Genomic DNA, 11,379 nt, shown 5'->3' on the forward strand with positions numbered 1-11,379 from the left:
ATGGTAGCAGTTGTTAAACACTGTTGAACAGTAGCTAACTTTTGCTATTGTAGCCAGTATGCGTTACTTTCACGTGTTTTTAAAAATACTTTTGTAATGATAGTAATTTCGACAATTCCCTCTGTTTTTCGCGGTCAGGGCATCCATGTCAAAGTATAAGGTAAAAAGAAAGAAGCGACATTGTTCCCATAACAAAGATGTGGATGTGGCATTGCCTAGCTGCTAGAGTTATAACTTACTTACGGGATACACATGCTAATAATTTAATAATCAAAGCAGAAGAGTGCTGTTCAGCGTAGTATTCAGTTGTCTGAAAAACACACTCGTTGACCTTGGGTTATCCCAACTTTGTGGTGTTAAAACTGAAATAAAATAGTAACACATGAGAGCCACAAATTAGGAGGAAGTTGGGGTTAAGCAGCAATTTGCCAATTCTGAAAAACTGCTTATTGACAACATTTTTCAACATCTTACAACTTCACACTCAATTACCAATTAAGCTGGAAGTTGTCAGGTGTTTGTAAAGCTAACTTTTTTCACTCCTCACAGCCACTGAGTTCTTTTTGCTTCCTTTACCTTTACAGGCATATGGATACAAAGGCTCATATGAAGAGCGGTAAGTGTTGTTCGTAATTTGATTGTACATTTAAAAATACATGTACTGTGATGCAATGTTTCCTCAGGGAAGGAAGAAGCTGTGTGCGCTACAAATGTGGCCTGCCTTGTAACACCATACAGGATGTCTTGCACCAAAGACCAAACTGGATTGAAGTTAAAGAGTGAGTAGATTGATATTTTAGAAAGACTCTGTGGAATTATGTGCAGGATTGCATATATAGAAGGAAATCAGGAACATTCCCCAGAGAATGCTACACCAGGGATGGATGGCAGCGGTGTCTTTGATCCTGCAGCTTTCTTTTCTCCTCCTCACAGTGATGGTGAGTGGGACTTCAACTGGTGTGATGTGGGATGGCTGAGGGAGAATTTTGATCATACATACATGGAGGAGCACGTAAGGATAAACCACTTTCGCAACCATTATGAGGTGAGTTATCATCAGCCTGTGGTTTCATGTAACTGTTAAATGGACATTTTAGTGGTAAACAAGTCATTTCCTTTGTTTCTATGTTTTGCACTACAGCTGACTCGCAAAAATCTTATGGTGAAAAACCTCAAGAGATACCAGAAACAGCTTGAAAGGGAGGTTGGTCGCATAGAAGCATCCAACTGTGATTTTTTCCCTTGCACTTTTGCAATGCCCAGTGAGTATCATCTCTTTGTAGAGGAATTCAATCGAAGCCCTGGCAACACCTGGATCATGAAGCCGGTTAGTTAAAAAACAAGCAAAGAAAAAAACAAGTAACCAGGTGCAAAAACAACAAAAAAAGTTTTTATGACCTCAGAAAGTAAAAATAAGTTATAACCATGCTGCTCCGATACCATGAAAATATATCTCTTTTGTCTAGGTTGGAAAATCTCAAGGCAAAGGCATTTTTCTGTTTCGAAAACTGAAAGACATAATAGAGTGGAAGAAGGTGGGGTTATGTAAAGAACTGGTTGTAAGTTAAACTGCTAAAAGGAGACATTTTGAGAGTCTGATTGATAATACTCACACAGGATGGTTCCCGCTCAGAGGAACAGAAGGACGGAGTTCAAGTGAAAAGCTATGTGGCACAGCGCTATATAGAGAACCCTTATTTAATCAATGGTAATGAGCATGCTAAAATAATACAATTTAATATAATTAATTTACAGTTTCATTTAACATACAATGAAAATTGACAATACTTTGTTTAGCAATGTTGACTGTTGTCGATGAGAAAATATCCTTGCTTCATTACCTTTTATGCTTTTTTCCCCAACAGGCAGAAAGTTTGATATGAGGGTCTATGTGCTGGTCACATCAGTATGTACTGATCCCTGTAGCTTGCATAGTTTTATATAAAATGAAAAATCTGCTGCATGTTAAAATCAGTTTGTCTCTCTTTCAGTATGTACCCCTGAAAGCCTGGCTGTATCGAGACGGCTTTGCGCGCTTCTCAGGCATTCGCTTTTCCCTCAGCAGTATTGATGACAAGTGTATCCCTTTTTCTACTATTGTTGTTGGGTTTTTTTTGCATTAAATTGAATGCTGATACATTTACTAATATACATTTAGCCCTGGGTTATCAGCATAATAAATTTAGGCTCTGTCTAATGAATTGTCATGTAAAAATAAATTTTAAATAGCTCAGTTTGGCCACATTTCCGAGACTGTCACATCCTAATTTTTTTTTTTTTTTTTGCTTTTGTCCATGTTGAATCCCATCAGTAAAGTTTTCTCCTTAGCACCTATTTTCAGATATGCATCTCACCAATGTGTCTGTTCAAAAAACAGCACCTGACTATGATCACGAGAAGGTGTGTAATTCAGGAACCTCAAAGAAAAAGAGCTCATGTTACTTTTATGTTCTGAAACATGTCTGTTTTAAACAGCTTTTATCTCTTTATTGCTGCATTGTTTCATCCAATGATAAGCAGGGATGCAAGTGGCAGATGCAACAGCTTCGAAGATACCTGACTGCAAAACACGGCAGAGAGATGGTAGAAACCCTGTTTAAAGAGATGGACAACATCTTTGTCCGCAGTCTGCAGAGTGTACAAAAGGTCATTATTAATGACAAACACTGCTTTGAGCTCTATGGTTATGACATACTACTGGATCAGAACCTCAAACCGTAAGTCTATAAACACATGCCAACACAGTGCACTATCATATTTACGTGTATTTCTAAACATACACTACTAAACCATGCATGTCTATGCTTAAGAATTTTTGGGTTTCTCAATGGCCTGAAATAACTTGTATTACATATTTATAAAATAAAACTGAAATAAATACCTAAGGTAGGAGAATTCACTAGAAATGCATGAATAACCACAAACGAAATGCTCAGCATATCTGATAAGCTGAGAGCTGGGCTGTGCTAAATTACAGCGCACGGATTAATTAAAGCACCTCTGTCCACTGCAAATACTAGCCATCCTTAATGAACTGTCTGCTGTACTCGTGGATTGGCCCACAGTGGCATGAAAGTAAATGTTTGCTGAACATAATCAACCCTTCATCTTTCCACAGGTGGTTAATTGAGGTGAATGCCTCTCCATCACACACGCCCAGCTGTCAGGAGGATTACGAGATGAAATGCAGACTGCTGGAAGACACTTTGAATGTTGTGGATATGGAGGGAAGGTAAAGACCTCATATGTTTTTCCGTTTTGTCATTAGGGAGCAGAGTTCGAGGACTTCCCCTCCCTCCAGTCATTTTATATGGTCTGAGCCTGGATTATAGCACATTTAAAAGTTAAGAATGTGAGTGTGAAGAAGCACTTTTGAAAAGCTTACTTCCATTTCCTTTTTTTGCATACTGTGTTCTAATGGACTGTTTTCTCCTTAGGCTCACTGGGAAGGAGAAAAGAGTGGGTGGCTATGATCTCATGTGGAATGATGGTCCTGTCTACAGAGAGGATGCCAACCTACAAACATTTGGCAGCTCAGGTTTCACAGCCAACACACACCTAGGTAGCCTAAATGTGCTGCTCCTGGTTTTTTTTTTCCTTTTCTTTTCGAGGCAACAGTAATTCCCATTCTAAGAACCTCTTCTTTGTTGCAGGGTGTGTAAACGACAGAGAGAAACAGCTTCGCCAGCTTCTAAAACCATTTCCATGCCAAAGGAAGGCATAATCAGATTGAGATTTTCTACTACAATGCTGCTACTCCAGTACTTAGTGTTAAAGATTGAATAATCAGGGTGGCATTGAGGGGTCTAATTAAGCGGCCAGCTATGGGGAAATACATCTCTAATGCTTTATACAGTTATCTGTGCAGATCTGATGCTTAAAATCTACTACAAACCATGTAACAACCCTACATTACATTCAACAAGAAATACACCAGTACAGAGGGTTTTTCTTTTGAATCCAATACTGTAATCAATGTGCTTGAATGGCAGCGTGTGTTTGCATGTTTGCATGCACAATGTCAATGACAAAAACACTTGTGAATCTGGCACCATTTCTTCAGGTGCTTCAAAGAATGACCAACAGACCAGTGCCGCTTGTGTGCAAAACATTTATTTCTATGCCTTACAAATACTCGCATTCAACATTGAGAAAATACTGTACATACCACAATCTTTCTGCGTGCATGTCGATGTAATGTACACATTTAGAACAACACTGCCACTCCAGGCCCCTTATCTATGGCTTTGATAGTTTACATAGATATTTAAGTTAAGAGGTGCAGTCAGAATAAGTAGCACATTTACAGTGGTGTCGTGTTTTCATGAATCAAGTGCACATAGTAATCACAAGAAACAGATAAAATACTCATGTAAACACAGTGTCCTACAGACATCAAGTATGGGATATGGAGGTGATATGTAGAACATTACAGCTTAGTAGCTATGATCCTCTGAACTTCCATTGAATCCTGGGAATGACACAAAGTTACATTCAGCTCTTTTTCTTTGCGTTTTTGTTTTTGTGCGTGACAGTGTAAACAGCAATGATGATGGGGGGAAAAAAGAAGAAGAAGAAGAAGAAGAAAGTACAAGTCAACCACAGCACTTCTGATAAATATAACTATGGCATATAAAATTTGGAAAAATATGCATTTACATTCGTAGCAAACATTACACCGTCTTCAATGATAGAAAGAGCTCAGCTCTATGCAAAATACAGTATATTATCATAACTACAATTCAAGCTGTTCAAACATGAAAAGCCCTTGTAACCAAAAATTTAAAACCATATCACAAATATATCTGGAACAGACCACATTACTGCAGTACCCCACCACTTACTTTGCCTCCTTTTCACCTAAACTTGCTTTAACTTAAAATGTGTCTTAAAACATGGAGGCACCAAAGGAACAATAAAAAGCAACATTGAGGGAAAAAAAATAAGAACATTGAAAACAAATACATTCCAACATTCAAAAATTGCACTGAAACAGCTATGGTCGTATTTGATGGTTGAAACATAGTGACCTCTGTTTATCTTCACTGTGAATTACTTATGCTGAAAACTGGCCAGCGGGACAGTAAATGCTTATTTTAACATTAGAGGATTACTGAGCAATGACTGTGCAGTGCAATAGTTTTACTTATTTATTTATTGTACACAAAAGCTTTACTTTTTTGAATAATAGCAGTGTTCAGGCTCATAGTGAGCCATATAACTATAACTGTACATTCGGAATTAAATGCAGCGTATATAGTTCTGCTCTATTTAAATGTCGAGTTATCTTTGCTGTTTATTTTCTGTATTCTAGCTGCACGATTGCTGATGGTTTCGACCTTTAAAGGCTGTACACCACTTACTGATTTAGCTGTACAACAGTTAGAACATGTTAGTATTACACAGTTTACACAGAAAGCAAGCATAGATTCAAGCTCCTGTACCGAGTAACCTCTAAGGAAAGCACTATATTGCAAGTCTACAGGGGTTACTTTGCGACAAAGTGCACATTTTTCATTTTGCCGCACTGCTTACTACTGACTGGGGCTTTGGGGAGAGAGGACAGGTCTTTAGCAGCTCTTTTCATGGCTGTTTTAGAGGCCTGGCCTACTGCCTCTGTCTTCTGCCAGTCCCTCTCCTCTTTCTTGGATGTCATGGTCTCTCTCTTACTTGCAGCAAAAGCACGTTTCTCTGCACCGGTTGCTTTCATGCCACCAGCCTCCTTTTTAACATCTGTCTCAGAGTTAGCTCTGACACGGCTTTTCCTCGCCTGACCTCTGCTGTTTGGGTTAGTGCCAGATTCCTGGGGTAGCTTACGGGCATTGCCTGCAGCCTGCATTTGCCTGTGGTGACTCTTTCCAGCTGAGGGGCTAACTGGGGTGTGAGCCCCTCCCACACTTCCACCTTGCCCTCCTGGGCTCCTACCTTCTGTGGAGGGAGCTCGGGTCTCACTGCTGCTCCTTTTTGTCGGTGCACTGGGTCTGGCTCTGCGCTCAAGCAGTGGGCTGAGTCGTGAGTGGCGCTGGTAGACATAAGCAGAGCAGCTTCCATTGCACAATGGGTAGCGAATGTGACAGTGAGGACAGACTGGAAGGCGGGAGACTTGGTGCTGGGTTGAGGCAGGTGATGGGGGGTTGTTGACAGGTGCAAATGGGAATGCTCGCTGGGTGTGCCGCAGCCCTTTTGGGGAGTTGAGTCGGGATGGTGGAGCTGTGTGAGGCCTAGGTTGATGAGCTGTAGTAGCAGAGGAGAAGCCCTGTGGCCTTGGGCGGCTCCCAGGCAGACGGCTGCTCTCTGCTTGCACCGTTTGAATCTGGAGCCACTCCAGCTGGAGGAGCTTCTCCAGGTACTTCTCTAAGGACCCTACTGGCTTAGGCCGGGGGGCACCACGACCCTCTGTATGCAGAAACACTGCCAGCTGTCTCAGACTCCAACTGTTAAAGGGAGGAGGAAGAAAGTCTGGGTAACTGTAGCTGGGTTTCTCATTCTCATCTTCATCACCCACTGCCCCATGGGGTCCCGGAAAGTCTGGGGGAAAGTCGCTAGAGTTGATGATCTCTGCCCGGAGGTTGAGATGGGGAGGGGTACAGGGAGTGCATGGGGAGGGCAGAACTGGAAGCCTCTCAGAGTCCGACAGATCACTTGCACTGTCTGTGTCATCATCTTTGTGGTTGTAGTGCTGCTGGAGTGCCTCGGGGGTGGGAGCTGGGGAGTGCATCAGGGGCTGAGCCGGCACTTGCCGTACTCCTGATATCGGAGAGAGAGGCAGCGAGAGGGCTCGCCGATTTTTTCCCATCCCCCCACGGTTTTGCTGGAGCTCGCTGGTGCATTGGGACACACGTTGATTTTCTCGCTTTTCCTCCTTCCTGTGTGCATAAGATTGCTTGCGGAGCTGAGGTCTCAAATCCCCTTCTTCTTCGGGGCTGTAAGGAGACAGACGGGGAAAAGCTGTTGGGGATTTAGGGATTTACAAAGTAATCGCAAAGCATGCACACTCCCAACTCCACTCTTACCTGGACACTTTGCTTGTATTGCGTGTAGTGCAAGGCTTAACTCTGGCACCTTTTGATTGTGCACCCTGTAAAACAATCTCTCATTACTTCTGCTTTTTGTACACAGGTAGGAACTCATGAGGCAACACTATCTTGCTATCAAATAATAAAAATAATAATGACGTTGTATACATTTACATCCCTTTAATTTATCAGGCTATCATTTACATACTCTGTGCACTGTTGTCACCGTGTCCTTATCTTGACCTGGTCCTGGGAGACCATTTTTCATTTGGCCCACAGATTTCTTCGTCTTGTTACCCTTCTTTGAACTGCAAAAACACAACACGGGTTTGTTAGGATCGCCTTCGCGTCAAGGATACAAATAAAACGAAAAAAAAGAAAAAAAACGTGCAATACCCGTCAGCGTAAACGAGGCCTACCTGGTTACTGTCCCGCTATTTTCGGTATTTTTCACCCGAATCTTCTCTTTGGAAACGACGCGTTTCAGTGTCGTGGATGCTGTGCGCTCCTGCATGATGGGCCCCATGTTGCAGCACAGTGGGGGATGATTGTTGCTTTCGAGTCCGACGCAGTTAGATCACACGGTAGCTAAAGAACCCAACCGACATCTCGGATCACATATTCCAGTCTGATAATTAGGCTAAAAACACCCATTTTCTCAAAAATGCTGCAGTGCATCGTGCGTAGATGTCAAGCGTCCCCTGTATCCGCAGGTTGAAACGCGTCCTCCTAATCTCCGTCGTATGGCCCCGCTGCTCGATCGCAGATCAGCTTTTATTTGAATCGCTTGCTGACAGCTGGCGCGTCTCCTTCCCCGATGTCGTCCTCATCACCATTACAAATGCGAGACGGTGACACGGCGCAAACGCTTTGTTTGGCTCGCCGTCCCAGTCAGATAGGTTTGTTTACCTGCTGCTGACTGGCTCGCCTGTTCGTGTCGAAGCGAGCGTCAGCGGTGCATCATGGGAGTTGCAGTTAAAAGCGCGCTGGCTTCATTTTAAAGCGTTTGCTGAAGCCCCTTTTTTGCAGAGTCTTGCTTGCAGTCGATAAGCAAATGGAGTGCACAAGATGGGATCCGATGAGGACCGTGTCCCAGAGAAGGAGTTAAACAGCGTGAACTCGCACCCGCTTCATTTAAAGTACTCAATCACCCATGCGACGTCATTCTGGTCCGTGTGTAGTTTCCTGTTAACTGCGAGCACGTCAGCTGATCTGTATATACCTCACGTTGAATGCATGTATGGGATGTTGGAGAGCGATGAAGGCAGTTAGCAGTTACAAATCAGGCTACGCGGTTGCAACCAATAACAGGCACTACACGCAGCACTGATAATACTACTCTACATGGAGGATCGAGATTGGGCTGCTTCCTACAGCTTATACGTGACTGACTCTTCGCATCTTCACATGGTGAGGTGATGTCAACGTCTGATTGCAGCAAGTGATGTTAAAGGCAGTTTCAGGAATACTGCAGTCATTTAGAGAGGCAGAAAAAGACCGTATGCATGCATGCGGGCACGTACTCCCCGAGTACACGCCCACTCTCTACTGTTTAAACGTCAAAGTTGCTCTGTTGAAAGTTGCTTCATGGCTTGTTGCATTTAGTAAGCTGACGCTGAAGCTTATGCTTTTACTTCCCAACTTTACAGGTGAACTGAACCCCTGCTCTCACCACACATGGATAAAGGGTGGTTTATTGGACTTGAGAGGATTCCTCCAGCACAGTCTGAACAGAGGAGGTCATGTGTTACTATTAACCTGACTGAAATGCTCCGGGCTGACAAGCCTAATGTGCAGAAGAAGCCAGTTCCAATCCGTCCCCCGAGCCCCAGAGTTTCGTTCCCAAAACAACAGTTTCACCGCAGTCTCTCCTGTGAACCTACGCCTAAACCCATCATCCGTCAGCGGTCGCACTCGCTGCCTTCTGCCACTGACAAGAAGAAGCAGTGCAGAAGTGTTGGCGTACGGTTTGTTGACTCTTTGGGACTGGACCTGGAAGACGTCAAGATTTTTAAATCGGGAGAGGATCCACTTGTGCCCCATCATGTTACCTTTAGACTGTTGATGAGTGCAGAGATGGCAGATGGAAGGCATATGGAGATTTCTTTGCCATACCTGAAGCCAGCATTTGCCCAGCAACCTGGAGACCATCCAGGATTCCTGCATCGTCTCCATGAGCAGAAAGTTTGTCTTGAAAGAGTCTTGTGTTTTGAGTTGGGGGTCATCGGAATCACCCAAGTCCTCAATTTGGACTTTGAGAAAGATGTGACGGCTCGTTATTCTTTTACAGGATGGAAGAGTTGTGCAGAAGCTAAGGCCTCTTGGGTGTCCAGCATCACTAAGAACTGTGAGGGCAGAATGGGCCAAATCAGCTGCGATACATTTCGTTTTCATCTGCCTGTACCTCCATTCCTGCAACCAGAAGCAGTGTTAGAGTTTGCCATTCAGTACAAAGTCTGTGGTGCTGAGTACTGGGACAACAACGATGGAAAGAATTATAAATTAATTTGCAAGAACTACAAGCTCTCTGTGCCCAAAGAATGCGAGGATAGCATGGTGCACTTCACTTAGTTAGTATGCACACAAAAGGGAGAAGAGTTTGAGCATTAGAACACTTAATGATTACATGTAGCAATATCTATACAAAAAACACTCGGTAAACACATCTGTCAAGGCCGTTTGGGGTCATTTTTGCAATTTTTAACCAATCTGCATAAAAAATACGTTTTTGAGCGTGCTATAGCTTGCCATAAAATCCTTTGGGATTTGTCTTTTTGGGGGGTATTTTATGTGTAATGTTAATGGCAATAAGATAAAATGCACTGATGGAGGCATAACCACACACAGGAAACTGTTGATGCTCTTAGTAGTGCTGGCATAATAGCAGTTTGAATAAAACACACACACACACAAGTGCACTTACACCTGGTGCCAGCTTTACTGCCACTTGTATTTTTGTTTGTAAAAATTGCACTGAATTGTTATATTTTCCTAATAAACGTTGCACTTCAGTGTGGGAACATCCCATACAAAATTTTTGGGTTAAAATGAAATTAATGGACTTCACAGTCCAGGCTTTCTACCAGCTGGATGTTGGTCTTCTGGACCAGTTTGCTGAGTTTTTAGGATCTGTATTTGGAAGTCAAATGTTGTCAAAACATGCCATAGATACAGTGTACATGTTTCTCATGTGCTAAGCCATACTCTTGAAATGCAGGAGTCCTGCATCTCAAATGGGCTTGAAGTTGCCTTTCTAAAAAAAAGCTGTTATGTATATTCCTAATTACAGAATACTCGAACAAACATATTTTGTAAATATTTCAGCTATAAGAGAATAAATGACTTTACTCTCAAGGGAAATGTAATGTTTTATATTTGCAAAAGTGGCAGATTCTAAGTAGCAGTAGGCCTACCACACTGTGAAAATACCCACTACCAGCTAAAATCCTGTATTCTAAATCTTACTTAGGTGTGAATATGCAAGTATTATCGCGGGAAACATGCTTCCTGATTGTGTTTTCCTTTTATATGTGTTGTTGTTGTTGAATTGCTGTTGCCCTGATACCTGTGTGTATTGCATTTCACTGCTGTAATGTTGGCAGCACGGTGGCACGGTGGTTAGCACTGTTGCCGCACAGCAAGAAGGTCCTGAGTTCAATTCCACCATCAGGCCGGGGTCTTTCTGTGTTGAGTTTGCATGTTCTCCCCGTGTTTGTGTGGGTTCTCTCCGGGTACTCCGGCTTCCTTCCACCATCCAAAGACATGCAGCTTGTGGGGATAGGTTAATTGATTAATCTAAATTGTCACTAGGTGTGAATGGTTGTCTGTCCCTATGTGTTGGCCCTGCGACAGACGGGCGACCTGTCCAGGGTGTACCCCGCCTTTCGCCCTATGACAGCTGGGATAGGCTCCAGCGCCCCCCCGCGACCCTGAAAAGGATAAGCGGAAGCGAATGGATGGATGCTGTAATGTTGAAAATGGGGCTAAGTTTAATTGCTGCTGCGTAGTTTATTGCAGAACAATGGGTTCTATAGGAAGATGTTAGTAGGGTTCCCCAAAAATTGATTCTGTTCATCTAGACGTAGCGTTTTCAGTTAGTAGTGTTGTTGTCTTGTCAGAAAAACAACCATGTTTTTAGCTTTGTAAGTTTTTTTTTCTTTTTTAAAGGTGTTTAAATACACTATGAGGACAAAAGTATTGGGTCGCATGTCTCACTCTTTGAATTCATGTGTATAAAACCAAGCATCTATAGCCATGTGTTCAAGCTTAGCAAACATTTGTAAAATAATTGGTAGGTTTGAAGAGCTCAATTTGAATTTGAGCGTTGTATTGTAATAGAATGCCACATTTTTAAAGAGTCATT

General features: G+C 42.7%; 3 protein-coding genes across 4 annotated transcripts; 2 read left to right on the forward strand and 1 right to left on the reverse strand.

Moving 5' to 3' along the window:
* Positions 1-4,102, forward strand: ttll9 (tubulin tyrosine ligase-like family, member 9). 2 transcript variants are annotated; one of them, XM_085259617.1, is made up of 14 exons: positions 1-160; positions 585-616; positions 684-779; positions 934-1,045; positions 1,142-1,327; positions 1,467-1,535; positions 1,618-1,708; positions 1,866-1,906; positions 1,992-2,079; positions 2,342-2,400; positions 2,521-2,717; positions 3,119-3,232; positions 3,438-3,562; positions 3,654-4,102. In XM_085259617.1, exons 1-14 carry the CDS (start codon positions 146-148, stop codon positions 3,722-3,724), a joined length of 1,296 nt encoding a protein of 431 aa, XP_085115743.1. In that variant the 5' UTR covers positions 1-145; the 3' UTR covers positions 3,725-4,102. The 2 variants fall into 2 exon arrangements, with proteins under 2 accessions (XP_085115743.1, XP_085115744.1); XM_085259618.1 differs by lacking the exon at positions 585-616.
* On the reverse strand, positions 4,098-8,196 carry fam217ba (family with sequence similarity 217 member Ba). Its single transcript, XM_085259616.1, has 4 exons — positions 7,436-8,196; positions 7,225-7,324; positions 7,014-7,078; positions 4,098-6,923 (listed from the first exon to the last, which is right to left on the reverse strand). Exons 1-4 carry the CDS (start codon positions 7,540-7,542, stop codon positions 5,489-5,491), a joined length of 1,707 nt encoding a protein of 568 aa, XP_085115742.1. The 5' UTR covers positions 7,543-8,196; the 3' UTR covers positions 4,098-5,488.
* On the forward strand, positions 7,862-11,250 carry ppp1r3da (protein phosphatase 1, regulatory subunit 3Da). Its single transcript, XM_085259620.1, has 2 exons — positions 7,862-8,426; positions 8,666-11,250. The coding sequence occupies exon 2, from the start codon at positions 8,694-8,696 to the stop codon at positions 9,585-9,587; it is 894 nt and encodes a 297-aa protein (XP_085115746.1). The 5' UTR covers positions 7,862-8,426; positions 8,666-8,693; the 3' UTR covers positions 9,588-11,250.
* The last annotated feature ends 129 nt before the right edge of the window (positions 11,251-11,379 follow it).

The sequence above is a fragment of the Mchenga conophoros genome, linkage group LG20 (genome assembly GCF_057382185.1).
Source record: "Mchenga conophoros isolate Kocher_MC1m ecotype Shallow Benthic linkage group LG20, M_conophoros_male_GT1.1, whole genome shotgun sequence".
Taxonomy (NCBI): Eukaryota; Metazoa; Chordata; class Actinopteri; order Cichliformes; family Cichlidae; genus Mchenga; species Mchenga conophoros.